Source organism: Mus pahari, chromosome 20 (genome assembly GCF_900095145.1).
Source record: "Mus pahari chromosome 20, PAHARI_EIJ_v1.1, whole genome shotgun sequence".
NCBI lineage: Eukaryota > Metazoa > Chordata > Mammalia > Rodentia > Muridae > Mus > Mus pahari.
Window position 1 is genome coordinate 12,284,418 of NC_034609.1, and position 19,107 is coordinate 12,303,524.

The 19,107-nt window shown below is 51.1% G+C and overlaps 1 protein-coding gene across 3 annotated transcripts in view; it reads right to left on the reverse strand.

The window, feature by feature from the left end:
- Positions 1-17,935, reverse strand: part of Znf423 (zinc finger protein 423) — a 301,081-nt gene extending 283,146 nt beyond the window's left edge. The window contains exons 1-2 of one of the 3 annotated variants that reach the window (XM_029532533.1): positions 17,533-17,646; positions 1,552-1,611 (exon numbers count right to left, since the gene is read on the reverse strand). In XM_029532533.1, the coding sequence (XP_029388393.1) occupies positions 1,552-1,611; positions 17,533-17,572 (100 nt within the window). In that variant the 5' untranslated portion in view covers positions 17,573-17,646. Of the gene's footprint in view, positions 1-1,551; positions 1,612-17,110; positions 17,153-17,532 lie in introns of those variants that run through there. The other 2 variants (XM_021220031.1, XM_029532534.1) reach the window with 2 other exon arrangements.
- Positions 17,936-19,107: the final 1,172 nt, after the last annotated feature.

Below are 19,107 nucleotides of genomic sequence, written 5' to 3' on the forward strand. Positions count from 1 at the left end.
CCAGAAATAAAAAAAAATTAAGAAGAGGGCTTTTCAAAATCAAGGCTGGAGAGATGGCTCAGTGGTTAAGAGCACTGAATGCTCTTCCAGAGGTCCTGAGTTCAATTCCCAGCAACCACCTGGTGGCTCACAACCATCTGTAATGGGATCTGATGCCCTCTTCTGGTGTGTCTGAAGACAGCTACAGTGTATTCATACACATAAAATAAATAAATCTTTAAAAAATAAATAGATATCTAGATAGATGTATATGTATATGTACATGTACGTATATATGTATCACGGCGCAAGGAATAGCTAGATGGCTTGCCAGATAAGAAGACTTGCCACCAAACTGGTGATCAGAGCTCAGTCCCTGGAACCCTCATGGTGGAAGGAGAAAATAGTCTCCTGCAATTGTCCTCTGGTCTATATACATAGATGCTAGGACATTTGCACAGCCACACATATACATCACACAAAATAAATAAATGTAAAGCCCAAAGCTCAGACAGCCATCCTGGGGACTTTCCAGGATGGACCATGCTATGGACCGTATACACACACCAGCAGACTACCCAGCAGTGCCACCCAGTACCCAGAGGACTTTTCTACTATTCTACATTCCTCTTCTATCCACTGACATCAAAGAAAGCCATCCAGACTTGTTCCAGTCCCTCCAGACATACACACACCACATTCCCACAGATGTTGTTCTAGCGGATTCTCAAGGGTGAAGACGATGACTTTTGCTTCTCCTTCTAGCCATAGCAGGGCTGGACCCAGGCAAAGGAAGGCAGCCCTGGGGTCAAAGACAAAGAAGACTGTCTACTTTCCTCTGTGGCTCTCTCCCGTCTTCCCATGTCAGCTACATCCCATCACCTCCTCTGGAATGTCCTCTCAGAGGTTCAGAAGTCAGATAAGCAGAGCAGGTTCCCGGTGAGAATCAGCCATTGGCAATATGTGCTCTGCCTATCTTGCTCTGAAGTCCACTGTTAGGTCCCTGAAGGCAGGTACCCAGAATGCCTCCGAAATGGCCATCCAGCTCGGGCAGTACCAGCCATCTACTGAATGAGCAGGGGGAGATTTTTAAGAGGCAGACTAGGTGACTTGGATCTGTCTGTAGGTCTTCTGCCTGTGATTTCTTAAGACAAATGCATTCAAGGGCTGGGGATGGAGCTCATCAGGTAACGCTTGCTTAGCATGCACAAAGCCAGAGCTTAGATCTCTGGCATCCCATCTGGTGTGCTGGTATCTGTTGGTTATCACGGCATTCAGAGGGTAGAGGTCAAGAGGACTAGAAAATCAAGATCACCCTCAGCTATAATACAGGTTCTAGGCCAATCTGGAAAACATGAGACCCTATCTCAAATAAATAAATAAATAAATAAATAAATAAATAAATAAATAAATAAATAAGAAAGAGCGAGAGAGACCAACACGTATAGTTCTGAGGTCTCCAAGCTTGCCTTCAAATAGTGACTAGTTCTACCTGTCCAACGTTGGGTGATTGACTTTACAGCCCTGTGCTTTAGCTCCCCCACCCCCGTAACCCACGAGTGATCACAGTACCTGCCCATAGGTGTCTGTAAAGCTTGAATTGGTGTGGCGTGCTCAGAACAGCCCTGGCCCCTAGAAAGCAAGCAATGGAGGGCACTGATTGTGTTACAATACATAGCCCAAGCTGCAGCCTCTGACCTCCTTAAGCCCCGCCCCAAAGCTGGAGGCCAACCCGAGCTCCAGGACCCCAAGGCTCCCTAAGGTGCACATCTGGCCAGCGGACTGCAGCCCACCACCTACCACCGCCCGGCACCCTGCAGGAGTCGCGACGCCGCCCCCGCTGGGCCCGGGTCTCTGAGGCCTGAAGGCGCCGGGATCGACTGAGTGGCGGGGGCCACCCGGCGACGCGCGAGCGGCGCAACCCGTGCCTTCCCAGCCAGTCTCCCGCCGCGGCCGCTTTGTGCCAAGCCCAGGCCCTGAGTTACTGCGTCGCAGCCATGGAGCCCTCAGCACGGTGGGGCAGCCGGCGCGTTCCCAGGACGGCGCCTCAAAGGAGTCCCAGGACCGCCTCCATGGGCAGGAGGGTGGGGACCCCGAAAGGGCCACGTTCCCAAGGCCACCAGACTCTCTCAGGTCACGAAGCAGAAAGGGCCCCGGAGCCGCGGCCTGGCTTCACCTACCCTTTTCCCATCCCCCACCTCACCGTCTCCACCCCTCCTTTCCCCCAACTGTGTCCCTACTCTCATTTCTTGTCCTATCCATCTATGACCTCTTCCCTTTCAAGTACTGCCTCACTGTCTTCCTGTCCCTGCCCTGGTGACCCTGCATCCAGATCTCTGAGACAAGTCCATAGACAGGCTGCAGTAGGCCCAACTCCCCACCTCTTGTCCTGTAAGTCTCTGGTGTCCCCAACCCAAGGTGCCTCCCTCATCATCACCACACCTCAGGTCACACAGCATGGCCTCGGGAAGGGCCAGGTTCTGGGCCCGGCCTCTGAGGAGACTGAGGAGCCTCCTGGCCTCATTTCCCTATCTGTCAAATAAGTCTGGAATGTGAGTACACCACCAGGTGCTGGGGACAATGCAGAGACCAGACAGAGGAGGCACCCTACGGGAGAGTTCTCACAGAGATGGGTCATGGCCTGAGGCCTCCCATCAGGCAGATGTACTGAGAGAGTTGTGTGTCTGTGGTGGGAGTGGAAGGATGTGGCATTTTGGTTCCTGGGGCAAGAATGAGGCTCAAGAAGTCTAAGCCTTTGCTGGTAGACAGCCCTAGTTGAGCTGACCCATCACCCAGGGAGTCTCTCTGGGGCCTGGATTGCACCAGAAAAGCCAAAAGGAACTGAACCAGAGGGGGTGGGAGTGCATGCAGTAAGGGGGGAGGAAACTCAGGGATACCCTGCCACCTCCCACAAACTCCCCAGCCCTGTGGAAGCAAAACCCTTTGGGCCCACTCCCATCTGAAACTCCTGTTAATTGGATACAGGTCCCCTCCAGGATGGCCCTGGCCAGATAGCCTCTCCTCACCATTCCCCTCTGAACAGGAATTGTGTTATCGACTGGTACATTTACAGAACCCTCTCCCTCCAACTCCGGTGAACTTACATGTGCACCTGTCACTGGAGCCTGGGCATAGAGTACTTGCTTAGTAAACACATGGGATGCATGAATGAGCAAGTGAACAACCAACCAGCAGCAGTATGAACCTTAAAAGCCTTGAAACTCAAGCTGAGGTGAGAAGATCCAGCCACAAGGGACGTAGGGCTCATCACAAACCATGAGGCTCTCTGAGAGTCTCTCGCATGAGCGTTTTAAAGAATCAGAGAAACCCTAAAGGTTTAAGAAAGTTGTAACTCTGCTTAATCCAGTGTCACTCAGTGCATCTGGTCACAGGAGACATCATACTGCTCTCAAACCACAATTTTATAAACAGTCAAAGGACCTTAAGAGAGACAGACTTGTCTCTTTGTGTTTACCATAGGATGAAGCTGGGCACACAGGAAGTGCTCCTGAACACCTAAGTGATGGGAAGAGAGAAGCCACACACAAAGCCCACCAGTTCCCTGGGAGGTTAGCGTCTAAGGCCAACTCACACATGCACATGCCTTGACTCCAACACACAGGTACAAAGATAGAGAGAGACATACTTGAGGAAACATTCACCCAGAGGCACACAGACCCACAGGAGTGCAGAGACCTTGTGTGCACAGGCACATGAAGCCCATTCTGTGGCAATGCCCTGCTCTCCCAACAGTCGTTTCCTATGGCTGGCCAGTGACCCAAAAGAAATAATCTCCAGGGAGGATGGAGAAGACAAGCCATGAGCAGCGCATCAAGTTCCCAGGATGCCCGTGATCTTCCCTCAGGCACAACCGTGTCACAAGGTCACTGTATAACCTTGGACACCTGACCTGTAGCTCTCTGAGCACTTCTGACCATCCTCAGGAGAAGGGTGCTCAGCCGAGGAGTCCTGACCAAGAATCACTATTGCAGTCGGGCGTGGTGGCGCACGCCTTTAATCCCAGCACTCAGGAGGCAGAGGCAGGCGGATTTCTGAGTTCGAGGCTGGCCTGGTCTACAAAGTGAGTTCCAGGACAGCCAGGGCTACACAGAGAAACCCTGTCTGGAAGAAAAAAAACAAAAACAAACAAACAAACAAAAAACAAAAAACAAAGAATCACTATTGCCAGGCAGTGATGGCACACACCGTTAATTCAGCAGCATTCGGGAGGCAGAGTCAGGTAGATCTCAGGGTTTAAGGCCAGCCTGGTCTACAAGGCAAGATCCAAGACAGAGGAAAAACTCTTGTCCTTAAAAATAAAAACAAAACAAGAAATCGTTATTGCTCAGAAAAAAAAAGCTAGCTCAAGACCACTCAGACAGCGAAAGTGAGTACCGGGTTCAAGGACATCCACTGCCTGTAACATCAAAGTCTGTGCCTATATACAAGCATTTGTTGGATGTTAACTACCCCTGGTGATCCCATCCTCGAAATGAGATGGATTCTGCCCATTCCCTTAGCAAAGGAATTCCATCCATCTACCCCACCGCAGCCCAAGGCCTGTGCCTCTCTCTCCCTTGGCTGTCCCCTGTCTGATCCAGCACTCAGGGATTCAGACTTTACCAGCATGGATTCCACTTGGTTCCCTCCAAATCTTCCTTTGAACCAGGCTGTCTCTCACCTAGATCGGATGCTCAGGATGTACGGGGATGAACAGATGTACGAGAAAAAGGGGGAAAGGGTACCCCAGCCATGCCCATAAACATGAAAAGCTTCCCTAATGAAGTGTGGATAAATGTGTTATTTCTTGGCAAAAGAAAAACAAAACAAAGAGAGACGAAGAAAGGACACTGCTCAGGTTAAGGGTGAGGTGAAACCCGTGCCTTCACACACTAGTTAATGGTGGGTGAGCTGGCGTGAGGTTTACAAGTCAGTTTGGAAATAGCTACACAATTGTTCGATGAAATACTCCTCGACCGACAATTCCACCTCTAGAGACCAAGACTAAGAAACGCTCAAACAAGAACACAAAACTCCGCACTTGAGGAGGTTCCGCATTGCCGTTAACAGCAGAACACGGGAGCCGATTACATATCCACCAGCAGAGGATTGTACAGAAATTCCGGTGCCTTCTGGATGTGAACGTGGAGATCTACAACACCATCATGGTAGTAACTTCTGTGCTAATGGGCTTCAGCCCTGGCGCTACACTCCATTTACAGAAAGCTCCAAAAGGAAAACTAACTAACCTGGAACCTAATCTTCAAAAATTCTGTACTATGGTCCAGGTCATGTTCCTACTTACGGTGTCTAAGAGAAAACTGTACAACCAAGACTGGAACCACTGCTATGTGAGAATACTAAGTGAGAGGCAATATAATCAGGTAGCATATGATACGATCTGTGTTCATGTGTAGCTGTTACAGATGTCTTGCATATATACATGCACTCTTGAAAATGAAGATGTGAAGATGACAGCCACTGACACTAGGAAGAAATAGAACTAAGTTATTTTGAGATTCAGAGAAATATTGGGTTCAAGAGATGGCTCAGTGGTTAAGAGCACTGGCTGCTCTTCCAGAGGTTCTGGGTTCAATTCCCAGTACCACATAGCAGCTCACAACTGTCTATAACTCCTGTTCAGGGGGGATCCAAACACCATTACACAGACATACAAGCAGTTAAAACACCAACATATACAAACTATTTCGTTTGTTTGTTTCTTTGTTTGCGACAGGGTCTCTGTCTAACTAACCCAGGCTGTCCTGGAACTCACTCTGTAGACCAGGCTGGCCTCAAAATCACAATCTCCACCCCTGCCTCCAGAATGCCAGGATTAAAGGCATGTGCTACCGCCTGGCTCAGAAATCATTTACTTTCTCTTACGATGTGAGCGCAGCCAGCCCAAAGGCAGCATCCTGCAAAGGAGTGGAAGCAGGGCTGAGCTCTGCTCCTACAGAACCAGGGGCTTCTGCAGCCCTAGAGAAAGCAGATTGTCTGTTACTTTCCAGGGCTGCCAGCGTAATTATAAAGCTAATGACCACTGGCTCGGGCTCTGGAGCTAGCTAAGACTTATCCACAAATCCTAGCTGTTCCGAATGACCTTGGCCAGGTCATTTCAGTGTCACAGTTTACATGCCTCTAGAACAGAAAGTCAATCAAGAATCTTGTGAAGTTCTAAGTGGGGTGGGATTGTACAGTGTTGACCCCCACGCATGCCTTCCCCATGGCTCTGGATGGACATGTATATGACCTGGTCATTCTCCACCTTCATCATCCCTGGATGAAAAAGGTACCCAGACAACCAGCTTCAGGGATGCTTAGCCAAACCTAGGGGTCAAATGCGTCTACACAGCTGGCACACTGGCCCCACAAGCACTAAGATTCTCAAGCATCTCAAGATGCTCACACAGCTGTCAAGTCCTATTCCAGCCTCTCTTTTCTCCTACACCCCTCAGCCTCCAAGAGGGCAAGAGAGCAAGACAGGACCAGCTGCACACTGCAGAATTCCCTAGAACTATTCCTTTGGATTCATCACTACCAACCCATTCATTCTCCCTTGTTTTGCTTTATGAATCAAAAACTATATCTAGGCTGCATGCAATGGCACACACCTGTCACCCCAGCACTCTGGAGGCTGAAGCCCGAAGATCTCAAGTTCAAGATCAGCCTGGCTGGCTACAGAGCAAAACTGTCACCAAAACCAAACAAACAAACAAGCAAGAAGTCAGTCAATCAAACGAACAGAAAACTAGAGCTGAGGACGTAGCTCAGAGTTTATAGCATCCATCTAACGCACACAAGGCCCTGGGTCCAAGGTTCTGGTTTCAATTCTACCTCATAGCATACAGTAACAACCCAACCAATTCTATCCCCTTCTACAGACAGGAAACAGGCCCAAACAAGAAACTGTCTTGCCTGAGGCCTCAGGGTATACTCTCTCTAACCTTCATCCCCATGATAGATGCCAGGTTTACCTTCAAAAATGGGGGGTGGGGGGTCTTTCTTTTCTGTTCTAGACAACTAACAGGTCACCAGGTCATCACTGTTCATAGTCTCCTTCCCACCTCTTTGTTTCAGCCCCACCCCTCACTCCTTCCACTGCTCCAGAGGCAAACCCTAGAAATAAGGAGTGTCTGTAGACCCCCCCCCCCCGTGATACTGCACTATAGAGAGCCCCGGCTAGCCCCAAACCAACCAGGCATTTCCAGGGTGACCCCTGGAGTTCTGTAGCAGTTCACTGGAGGCAGCACGAGGGGTGTGTTCAGTCAGGGACTCTGCTTTACCACTTAAATTTATTATTAAAATCTCATGCTAAGTTATCATGTCTAAGGCGTGCAGAACAAGAGACAGTGGCTTACAGTGGAGCAAGAATGGAGGGGAGGTGGCACCAGCCACCCCCAGCTTCAACAGTCAGAAGCCTCACCACCCTCACTGAAACAGAGGCTGGGAAGGTAGGGAGGAAGCAGGACCTGCCTCAGATATGGACGCCGCCAGGAAGTCCTGCTCAGGCCTCAAGACAGTATTTACACCTGCAGCCCACCCTCGTTTGCTCCCTCAGCCCCTGGTTAATTCATTTGCACGTCTCCCACACACTTATCCACCGCTCACTTGTTGTTCACCCACTCATATGTACTCCACCAACCACCACCATATTCGCTCAGTTAGAGGTGGTCAGACCCACACCCCAGGCAAGCAGATAAAGATCACACAAGAGTACAGAGTCCCAGACGCCCAACAGTGTGTCCACACCTCAGTGAATTCTCTCACTTGAAGAAGACAGATGCTAGCATCTCTCAAAAGAACTGGCGTCTAAGGACTGCAGACTGTAGCCCTAGGAAGCAGAGCCAAGCCTACCGCAGCTAAGTCGGAGAGACGGCTCTACAGTTGCAATTCAACACGCAGATGTCCAGAGAGAGTGGTTTCCCTGAGGGTGAAAGTGCACCGGCACAGGCTAGATGAGACGAAGGATGCCAGAAACACGGAAGGTGAGCTTAAATCCAAGGTTGCTCGTCATCCACTGACCTTCAGGATGGAGGAAGCCAAAGGTAAACCGGGAAAGGTCTGGCTGGCTGACTCCTCCAGGAAGGCTAACAGAGCATCTGTAGACGCTAACCTGGGGGCACTGCTCACAGGTTCTCAGAGGCACAGCACTCTGCAGCCTCCAGAGCCCCCTCTTTCCTTCTGTCTCCACTGGGACCCTGCGCTCCTCCTGCACCCTCCCTCTCTAGAGAACCCCTAAAGCTGGTGATTGCCTCTCTTCTCCCCAAGTGCCAACCTGCTGCCTGGGGTTTAAGGATAGAGTTCTAGCTCCTGCTCAGAAACCAGAAACAACCTGATAGCTGCAAGGTCCCGTAGCACCTTCGCCGAGGGTCTAACCTGGATATGGCAAGCACCCTGCCCAGGTGTCTTATCTAACGGTGCCCTGTCCCTTCACCAAACCCAGATGGTAATCACTATGCCTTCATGCAGGTTAAAAGTGGATACAGCAGGGGGCGGAGAAGCAGTATGTCTTCTCTAACTAGAAGCAACAGAAGTAAAATAAACCTCAGAGAGGAACAGGAATGTCAGGGCTACACAAAATAATGCCATCCAGGTAACTGACAGGCAAATCTCAATGACAGGAAAGGCAAGGGTAAAAAAAAAAAAATGTCCTCCATCCCCACCCCTACCAGGAGACTAACAAATGGCTGTGCACCAACACCCATACCTATGTGACCACATTGGAACTTTCAAGGAGTAAGAAAACAGCCATTCCATAGAGCTGTATCTCCTTTCTCAGGGGAGCCAACCTAGAGAGATCAGGTTAGATGACAAGTGTCTTAAGTCAGGGTTTCTATTCCTGCACAAACATCATGACCAAGAAGCAAGTTGGTGGGGAAAGGGTTTATTCAACTTACACTTCCACATTGCTGTTCATCACCAAAGGAAGTCAGGACTGGAACTCAGGCAGGTCAGGAAGCAGGAGCTGATGCAGAGGCCATGGAGGGATGTTCTTTACTGGCTTGCTTCCCCTGGCTTGCTCAGCTTGCTTTCTTTTTTCTTTTGTTTGTTTATTTTGTTTTGTTTCTTTGTGTTTTTTTTTGTTTTTCAAGACAGGGTTTCTCTGTGTAGCCCTGGCTGCCCTGGAACTCACTCTGTAAACCAGGCTGGCCTCGAACTCAGAAATCCGCCTGCTTCTGCCTCCCAAGTGCTGGGATTAAAGGCGTGTGCCACCACACCCGGCTCTTCAGTTTGCTTTCTTATAGAACCCAAGGCTACCAGCCCAGGGATGGCACCACCCACAGTGGACCCTCCCATTCTTGATCACTAATTGAGAAAATGCCTTACAACTGGATCTCACTGAGGCATTTCCTCAACTGAAGCTCCTTTCTCTGTGATAATTCCAGCCCAAGTCAAGTTGACACACAAAACCAGCCAGTACAACAAGGAAGGGCTGGCTGGGTCCTAGCAGGCTCTGGGATCTGGGATCTGGGATCTGGGCTACCTTGGCTCCTGGTCTAGGCAGACTCAGCCAGGATCCAGCTCCAGAATTGTGGTATCCCTGAGGACAGGGCAAGTGCTGCAATGGTGGCCTGACAATGGCCACCAGATCACTCAGACACTCCCAAGTCAGCACTATGGTGCCTTCTAGACTACAGACTCCCAAGCCACACGACTAGAGTTGAACACGGGAGATGGCCAAACAACACCTGTGCTGCATGCTTTCCAGCCACTTACCATATATTTTTGCATGGTAAACTTTACAGATTTTACAGTTTTATAACCTCTCCCAAATCGCGTCTGTTTGGGGTTGGGGGTACCACGGCACACGTATGTGCAAATCAGAAGACAGCTCGCCAAAACTGGTTCTCGCCATCCACCGTGTGAGTCCCGGGGGTTGAACTCAGGTCACCAGGTTTGGTAGAAAGTTCTTTTACCCACTGAGCCATCTCACCAGCCCTAGTTTACAATCCTTTAAACCCTTCTCAGAGCAGTCTGGTGAGCCTTCCCAGCCTGGGTCCACTATCTGCAATCTTTCTTGCTTTCTTTTGTAAACAGGGTCTTACTGTGTTTTCCCAGATGTCTCAAACTTGCTGTATGAGCCAGGTTGACCTAGAACTCAAAGAAATCCTCCAGCCCCTGCCTCCGGGCATGGAAGGTATGGGCCACTAACTTGTAATCTTAACCAGTTTTACTCACACAATAGTAGAGAAGTTAGGCTCTGCCCCAGGCCACAGTTTCTCTAACTGTCCCCACACAAAGCCTCAGTCTAGCAGGAAGAACTTCCAAAACAATAAACTCTAGAAGTTTCCAGGGAAAGCCTTTCACTCTTTCACTTAGTGCTCTCTCAGAATGAACCCTCAAGGAACATAGGAGCACTTCATACATTCCTATACATTCCTCTCTCTCTCTCTCTCTCTCTCTCTCTCTCTCTCTCTCTCTCTCTCTCTCCTCTCTCTGTCTCTTCTAGTCCCTGGCCCTTAAGTGATATCAGCCCCAGTACCCCCATTATCTAGAGAGAGAAGCGGCTGTTAAGTCAGTGAGCGCATCCACAGAGCCCCATTTCATATCCCAATTCAGAAGATGACACGAACATCTGCTTTCACTTCAAGACATTAATTTTCAATTATTGGAGAAAAACAAAATTAGTCCTGACAAATTGCTGTTGAATACTGGCTCTTGTCTGGTGGCTCATCACAACTTCGGGGTCCCACAATTAGAATCCTAGGACAGACTACCCTGATGGATAGTCTGTCTATCATCTCTCCCTGTCATCTGGAGGCCAGGATGATGGCGGCTCCTCATGAGGGGCCCTCTGCCAGGCGACGGTGAGGCGACACGCCTACAAGCCTCCGCAGGCAGGTGTCTGCCTCTCTCATGACCAGATTAGGGAACTGAGGGGAAGAGCACTTTAAAAAGCCATGCCAAGGCCTTCCCCCTTCTCCGAGGGATTTGGGCACTACACTAGAGATGCCACATCTTCCTGTGTCCAGAAAGGCTGGGGCCACCTCATGAAACTCCAAATGCAATATGCCCTCTATGGTGGGGAGCCGGGGGGAGTGCATGATTCTCCTGAGATCCCTCTACCCTGACACTATGGGACCCAAACTCAAGAGTCCCAGCCGCCAACATCCAAAGCTTACAGATACTGAGTAACAGAAAAAGTGTTTGTCAGCCAGAAGTGGTAGCAGAAACCTATAATCTCAGTATGGAGAAGGCTAAATAAATCAAAAGGCTAGCCTAGGCTACGCAGCAAGATCCAATCTTCAAAAAAAAAAAAAAATTTTTTTATTAGTGTCAGATGTGGTGGCATACATCCTTAATCCCAGCACTCAAGAGGCAAAGGCAGGCTGGTATCTGTGAGTTTGAGGCTAGCCTGGTCTACAGAGTGAGTTCCAGGACAGCCAGGGCTATGTAGAGAGACCCTGTCTCAAAAGAAGAGTAATTAAATAAAATTTTTTGCCAGGGTCCCGTGGATCCAAGAACCAAGCTTTAGCTACAGCCTCGGAACACAAAGAAAAAGGAAGAAGACTGAATTTGCCAACTTCAATGACCCCCCCACCCCCCAATCTAGAAAACAAACCACTTGATAAGTGATTATGAACACTTTAATCTCATTTGTTAGGGGCTCTTTCTGTATCTTGACTGCTACTGTATCAATAAGAAGCCAGGGAAATATGAGTGAGCAGAATTCCAAAATAATCATGTAGCAGTCTTCAACTGTGACTTGCCACATATGAAACCAGAGTGTATGTCTAGCTAAAGGGAGGCTCATCTAAGGATGGGGAGGGGGAGGGAGATGGGAGGGCAGAGGCACAAGTGAGGGGAGCTAACCATGGAGGAAGGCGGGTTCTAAATAAATAAATAAATAAATAAATAAAACAAAGAAAAATTATATCTTTAAGATGAGAATGAAAACCATTGCTACTTCCAAAGTCAACTCGGTAACTGAGCTGACATTGTGTAATTGACTTTGCAGGAAGAACAACAGCAGTGTAACAAAGAAAATGTCAGTGTTTTCACAGTGCTAATCTATAACGCTGGGAGGCCCTCCCGCTGTCAGCCAGGGCTGACAATACAATAGCTTTCAGAGGGATATTACCATCATGCTTTTATTCCTGACATCAATCAAGACAAAGAGAATCCTTTTCACAAGACATTAAAAAAAAATCAAACCTTTGTACGAGAAGATAGGTAAAGCACCGTTCTCCTTAAAGACAGCCATGAGGAGCAATCAGCTAATTGGCATCCTTGAAAGAGAGAAAGTATTTTTATTTACTGAGTGTACAACCCCAGTCATTGGCTGTCCCAGACCCTGCCAGGTAAGCTAGGAATCAGAAGTTTCCATTCCCATCTCTCCAATGCCAAAAACTTTAAGCAAGATAGAACCAACCCTGGCTTTGACAGGCCCTTAAGTACACTATGCATATAATGACCTTACCATTATCAGATAGCTAGCTATTTGAAGAAATTGTCAAATTTGCTAGCAAACAAGGTATTAGCATTTTCCCAACTACGCCATAGTAACAAGGCACCCAAGTTAATCCCCATAGTCCACTAGACCCACACATCTGAAGGGCTCCTAACGGCAAACGTTTAAGACATAAGAGTAATAATAGTCCTGGGCCAGGCGCCAGGGTTGTTTTGTGCAAGATGTATATAAGGTGAGTTTGTGAACGTACTCGCTCACCCTGGCAAAAGGATCAAGCCATAAAGAACCCTAGGCACCTTCCATTCCATTTCTGTGACCGCAAGACAGTTTGGATGCCTGTGCATCTGCAGCTGATGACACACAAAGTTGCAGACCCAAAAGCAGCAAGTGAGCTGAGCTAATGTTCCCGAGACCTTATTATCTACTCCCTTCCCAAAACTAACCCACCGAGCCACCGGCCCACCAGAGAGCACACGAGGGTGCTCTTGACCCTTAAAGTGTGCATGCCTACCCAGGGCTTAGACAATTGTGGTAGAGGGAGGGGAGGGAAACGGGTCCTCTAGACCAGAAGGGCTCAGGGTGGTGTGACTGGCCCCTCTGATGCCTAATAGACAATGCAGCAAAAGTACACACTTGAGCCTGATAACTCAGAGGCAGATGCTGTGCCAGAAACATCTTTGGAAGACAAGGGTGTTTTCACTTCCCAGACAAAAAAAAAAAAAAAAAAGTGGACACCGTTGGTCTATCTATTGAGTATTGAAACAACAGGTGCTCTTCATTTTGTTGCAAGATGACCGAAATTTTAAAAGGAGAGGCCATCCTATTGCTGCCATGAGAACTCATTCCCCACCACCACCACCACCACCTAAAGCCAGAGCCAGGCAGCAAGCCTGCACCGCAGCCTCAGTGGTGGGCTCCTTTCGTTTACACATCCAAATGAACAGTTAAGAGAAATCAATGCATCTAATTGCCAGACTATTAAATCCAACATCAGGGGAAGAATTCCACAGCCACCAGCTTAAGAGCTGGCTACCGATATAGCAATTGTTGCAACTTTCTATTTGACTGAACCAGATCTCCAGTCTTTCTGTCTCCAGCTAGGAAGGCTGCTCTCTAAAGATGATGTGCTCCAGTTTCCTCCTCCTCCTCCTGTGGTCCCCCTCCTCCTCTGTTAACATGCCACAGCATTGCCAGGGCTGGCTGGTTCTACTGAATTGCTTTATGACTGGGAAGTCACCCGGCATTTTGCACCTTTCCTAGCGAATACACACTAGATACCTCACAGTTAAACATTTAGCAAGATTCTTCTGCCAGAGGCACATAGTTATCTTATTTTATTACTTATTAAGTTTTTGCAAGGAAACAGCTGTAAGAGTCTAAACAGCAATTACTAGACATAAAGGATATTTTCTAGACTAAAACAGGGATTTCTAAAGCTGGGGATCGGTAATTTAATTGGTGTGGAAGGAATTAAATATTAGGATTTGAATGTCATCTACCTGAACCTAGAGAAGCCTAAGGAATCTACAAAGGATTTGTCTTGCCCTTCCTGCAAGACTCTGCTCATTTAGCCAAACAAATCTCAACCATTTACACTTGCGTGTGGTCTCTGCTGAATCAAGAAACCTGTAACCTCAGAATGCCTCTACTTATTACACCTCAATTATTTCCATGGAAACAGACACAATGGTGAACCACACTGCTCCCAAGTCCCTAGACCACCAAATTTATAAGACAGACTTTTGAGGTGCTCAAGCTGTCAAGGGAAGACAAAGAAAGGAACCACAGTACAGAAGTCACAAGTGGTCATTTTGGATGGTGGGGGTAGGGGTACGGTGCATGGACCCAACCTAAGTGCTAATTAATATTAAGAACTGTAATTAGCTAACAGACAGTTGCTAAAATAGAGAAAACCAACCATGGTACAAATTATTAAAAAGTTTTTAACTGAGGCTGGGGGGGGGGTTGTTCATTTTCTGCAGCAGTGAAGAGACTTCTCAAGCAGCTTAAGGGCAGATCTCCTCAATGTCGAAAGACAGAGAGACCTGCTGGTAATCGGTACCAAACTAACCGCTAGCCTCAGCCAAAATAGCATCAGTGAGCGAGATGACAACAGCCTAGGGAATGAGGCCAAAATCATCAAAGGAAACAAATTGTTGCAACTGCCACACCACCAGGACAGGCATACAAAAAGAAAAAGGGAAATCGGTCAGAATGCGTGGCTTCTTTAACTTTTATGAATTTAGGTGTTTTGGAGGGTTGGTTTTTTTTTTTTTTTTTTTAACAAAAATCACAGGGCTTTTGAAAAACAGGCCGCTCACTCCCTGCCCTCCTGCCTCGGAACCCCCACCCCATTGCCTATGTGCTGGGCGTCCTCCCTATAGAGCGGAGCTTTCCAAAGAAAGGACAAACATCCAGAGGGGACAAGTGACCCCACTCCAGAGGGAGGTTGTGTCCAGAGTGGGAAGTGCCCCCTGGGGCCTGTTTGATTTTCAAAGCTGCAGAACCCTAGCTTTCAAATCACACTTTCTGAGCATTCATTCAAAATTGTTACATTTCTGTCTTTCCTTCCTGCTATGGGCTTTCATATTTTCGAGATCAATTACAAATTACGGCCAAGCGACTTTCACAGCAGAATACTCGAGGCTGGGGAAAGTCCACCATGCCTCCCATCAACTCTGCCACACAGCAGGAGAGTTAAAGTGGGATAAACAGTGTTGAACCGCTGGTCCTTAAGAAGTACCTTCAGGCATCTTTAAAGGTGAAGACCTTGTCCTTTCAAACCCTTGGTGTGGATGGTACAGTCCACACTTCAGCTCTGGCTTTGAAACAGGGCTGGAGAGAAAGGGGGCAGTTCTTGAGCAGCAATAAATCTTTCACCTATTGCAATTCTTGTCTATTCAAATTATCTCCTCTCTAAATTCTGCTCTTGATGCCTGGTTATTCACATCGCCACCTTATTCACCTCAGCAAAGGCACTGAAAGGCAGAGTACTGAGAGACAAGAGCTGGAGAAGCTTCTGAAAAAGAGCTCTGGGATAAGTCGGGAGGGAGGCAGGGGTCCTTGAAGACCCCAAGGATGGAAAAGTAATGTGTGACTGATGTTCCAGAACTTCTCAAAACGCCTCTGCTGGTCTGCCTGCCACTGGGCTATCAGTGCTTGAGTTGCCTGCTACATACAAATACATATATTTAGGGACGGACACTCGTTCAAAATCATTTCAAGGCTCATTTCATGAAAGGCTGAAACTCAATTCTAGTCTTTTTCTGTGATCCATGGAGTGTTTTTACAATTTGGTTCAGGCAGTTTTGAAACACCCACCCATCTGTTTGCTGTGATCTGCCCTACCTTTGCTTTCTGTAGCTTGCCTTCTAAAATAAGAGGTTTGGAGACACAGAAGAGGTCAAAGGTGAACAAGCATCTCTCTCTCTCTCTCTCTCTCTCTCTCTCTCTCTCTCTCACACACACACACACACACACACACACACACACACACCTGCTTTTATACATAGGCTTAACTCAAAATCAGCTGCCTTAAAACTGCTTTCCCTACCGATAATTCCAATTCTACTTTTCTTCTGGGTCACTCTAAGTGCCTCTCCAAGAACTGGGTAGTTAGCCAAGGAAAGAAATCAAATATTATTTCAATTTGCAAAGCTCTTTCTGTTCCCCTCTTCCCTGTCGTCTTCTGGGAATCTTCTCTTCTGGCCTCTTTGTCCCACAATCAGAACCCTCTGGAACCTCCAGTTCTGTAGAACAAGTCTGCCTGCTCCAGATTGAGAAACTGGATGAGGCTCTCAGCTGCCGCAACTTCTCTCAATGAAAGGAGCCGGCGCTGAGACTTAAGACCACAGGGAGGGTCTCGGTGGGGCCAGGTGCCCCTGACTCTCCTGGGGCTTTAGAAGGAAGGAGAAGCCAAGTGTCTGGCAACCCACGTGGTGCAGATTCAGCACCCGCTATTCTGACCAGGAGCAAGACTGGCAGGAAGGGAGCCGGCCCCAACGCCTTCCCGCGCAGGCCTCCAGGAAATGAACTTTTCAGAGCAGGGCTGGGCTGTGGCCAGAGGTTATCGGGAGAGTCGAGCAGGACAAGGGCCTCAGGACTTCACGCTCCACGGCTACTCTCATCCTGCTCCTGTATCATCTAATCTATCTCTCAACGCGCCCAGGCAGGGGCTGCACTGGGTACAAAGCAGCAGGCCATGCCTGCAGAAGCGAGCTGGGGAGGGAAAGGAGGACAGGGAGGAGCAGCAGGCCCTCGCGCAGCTTCTCCCTGAGGCATCTGCTCTCCAGGGGTCCCTTCAAACCCGGGGCTCTCCGAGGAATTAGAAAGCAAGGGGGATGTGTGTACTTGGCTATCTATAGCTCCTCACAAACGTGCGCACCCTGGGGAGTCAGTACGGAAGACAGCCTGGGTGCCCGCGGCGCGGCTGCCCAGAGAGGTATCGGACGCCCCGCTCCAAGGGGCGCTCACAACAGCCGCTGTGCTCCCCTGGGGACCAGCATCCCGCCGGCGCGGCACAGACAATGAACTCCTGGCGAGGCTCCCTGCCCAGCTGGCCTCGGTGGAGCCGGCAGGAAGTGCGGGGGCCCGGGCCGGGAGCTCGGCCTGGGCCCGGGGCGGGGAGGGGGCGCCCCACTTGCTCTCTCTCCGCGTCCCCGAGTGACCAGGAGGGCACTGGTGAACACAAACGAGGCCCGGGGCCAACCAAGGCACCTCTGGGCTGCCAGCCTCTGGGGCATCGGTCCTCGCCGCCTCTTCCTCATGCTGCCGCCGAGATTCGCAATCCCCGCCAAGTCGGCCCGCACCCCTTGATTGGCCACGCGGGCCGGGGGCCGGCGCGTTAGGAGCTGCGAGGGCCCCTCTACTGAGCCCCCCAACCCGGGTCCGGGCGAGCGCCGGCGCCGGTTCGGGAGCGGATCGGCCGGCAGGGTGTGCGTCCTGCCCCCGCCGCCGGCGCCTCCTGCTCGCGGCCTCCGCCTCCGCCTCTGCCTCCGCCTCCCTCCGCCTCCTCCTCTCGGCGCTCGCTCGCTCGCGCGGTCCCCGGCCGCCCGCCCGCCCGCCGGTCCCTCCTCCCTCGCTCGCTCGCTCCCTCCCTCCTCGCTTGCTCGCGCCTCCGCCGGGCCTCACTCGCTCACCTTTCACCGATCGCGGCTTCGCCTGCTTCCGCCTGGACATGTCCGGGGCTCCGGGCGCTCTGTCGCCGTCCGCGGTCGGCTCCCCGCACCGCCCCCCGCCGCTCCGGGCAACCCTTCTCCCCCTTCTCCTCCTCCTGCCTCTCGGAAACTTTGTTTTTTGCAGCCGGGTCGGTGGCCGTAAGGAAAGGACCGCAGGTCCGGGTCAACCTCCCCGTGGGGGACAGCCCTGGACAGCCCAGGCCGCTGGGGGACAGGGGGAGGCCCGGGGGGCGCGCCGGGGCCCTGCCTGTTGCAATGCGGCAGCCGGGGGCTTTGGGTCCCAGCGGCGGTCCCAGCGGCGCGGGGAGTCCTGAGGCCACTCGGCCGAGCCGAGTTATGCAAAAAAAAAAAAAAAAAAAAAAAAAAAAAAAAAAAAAGCCGCCCCCCTCCTCTTCCCCACCCCCCGCCGGCCCCCAGCCCCTGCGGCCCCCTCCCTCTCTCCCCCACACCACCGCCACCCTCACCCTCCTCCTCCTTCTCCTCCGCCCCTTGCCGGATTTTTGTGCAAAGTTTGCAGGCGTCCGGCCACACAGCCCGGTGCGGAGCTCACAATGAACCCATCTGAGGAGGGGGAACGGGCTGGAGCCCGTAGGGTCTCAGGGGGCGAGGAGACCGGAGGCGGTCCGGAGCGCAGGAGCTTAGTATTCCCCGGAAAAAAAAAAAAAGCCTTCAAATTATCCCCTGCCGCACATACACACAAAAAATAATAATAATAAATATTAATGGCTCAAAAATGCCCAAATGCCTAGTTTGGAAATTATGATGGATGGGGAGGGGGGTCCCTCAACTCAGCCTACTTAGAGGGGGGGCTCGAAACGGCCGCAGTGGCTTGTAAGCCGCGGCTGGGGGTCCCCGGCTCACGCCCCCTTCTCTGGCTCTCGGCTCGATCTGATGCGGGCTCCCTGGAGGAGTAAGGGGAGCGCGGGGGCGCTCAGGCGGAGGCGGGCAGGGGCGCCCGTGGCACGGACATTGCTCAGCCGATGTGCCGGGCCGCCGCTGCCTGCCCTCAGGCTGCGGTGCTCAGCGCGCGACGCGCAGTCGATCCCCAGGCCGGTGCCAAGTCGCCGGCCCAGCTAGCTGCCTCCATGGACCAAGGGCTGGGAGAGGGGGGAGGTGGCGGTGGCGGAGGAGGGGGAAGAGCAGGCGGCGGCGGCGGCCGGGCTCCCGTCCTCCCGGGCAGCGGCGGCGGCGGCTGCGCCCCGGCTCCTCCGCGCTCCAGCCGGCGCCGGCCCGCCCGCCAGCCTCCCTCGCGCTCCTGTCTTCTTTGTGGTCGCTGGCTCTCCTCCTCCCGATCCGGCTGCTGGGGCTGCACTGCAGAGACACATAATAAAGCCAGGCTTGGCTGGAAATGTAGCCGGGTCCCAGCAGGAGGATGTGAGGAGCGGAGTCCCGGCGGGGGAGCGCTCTGATCCCGTGGGGCGCCCCGCACTGCTCCGGCTCGGATCAGACGGAGAGAGGGCCAACAGCACCGAGCGATGGACAGCGCTGGAAATACAGCTCCGGCCGCCCGCAAAACCCGGACCGCGGCGGTGGCGG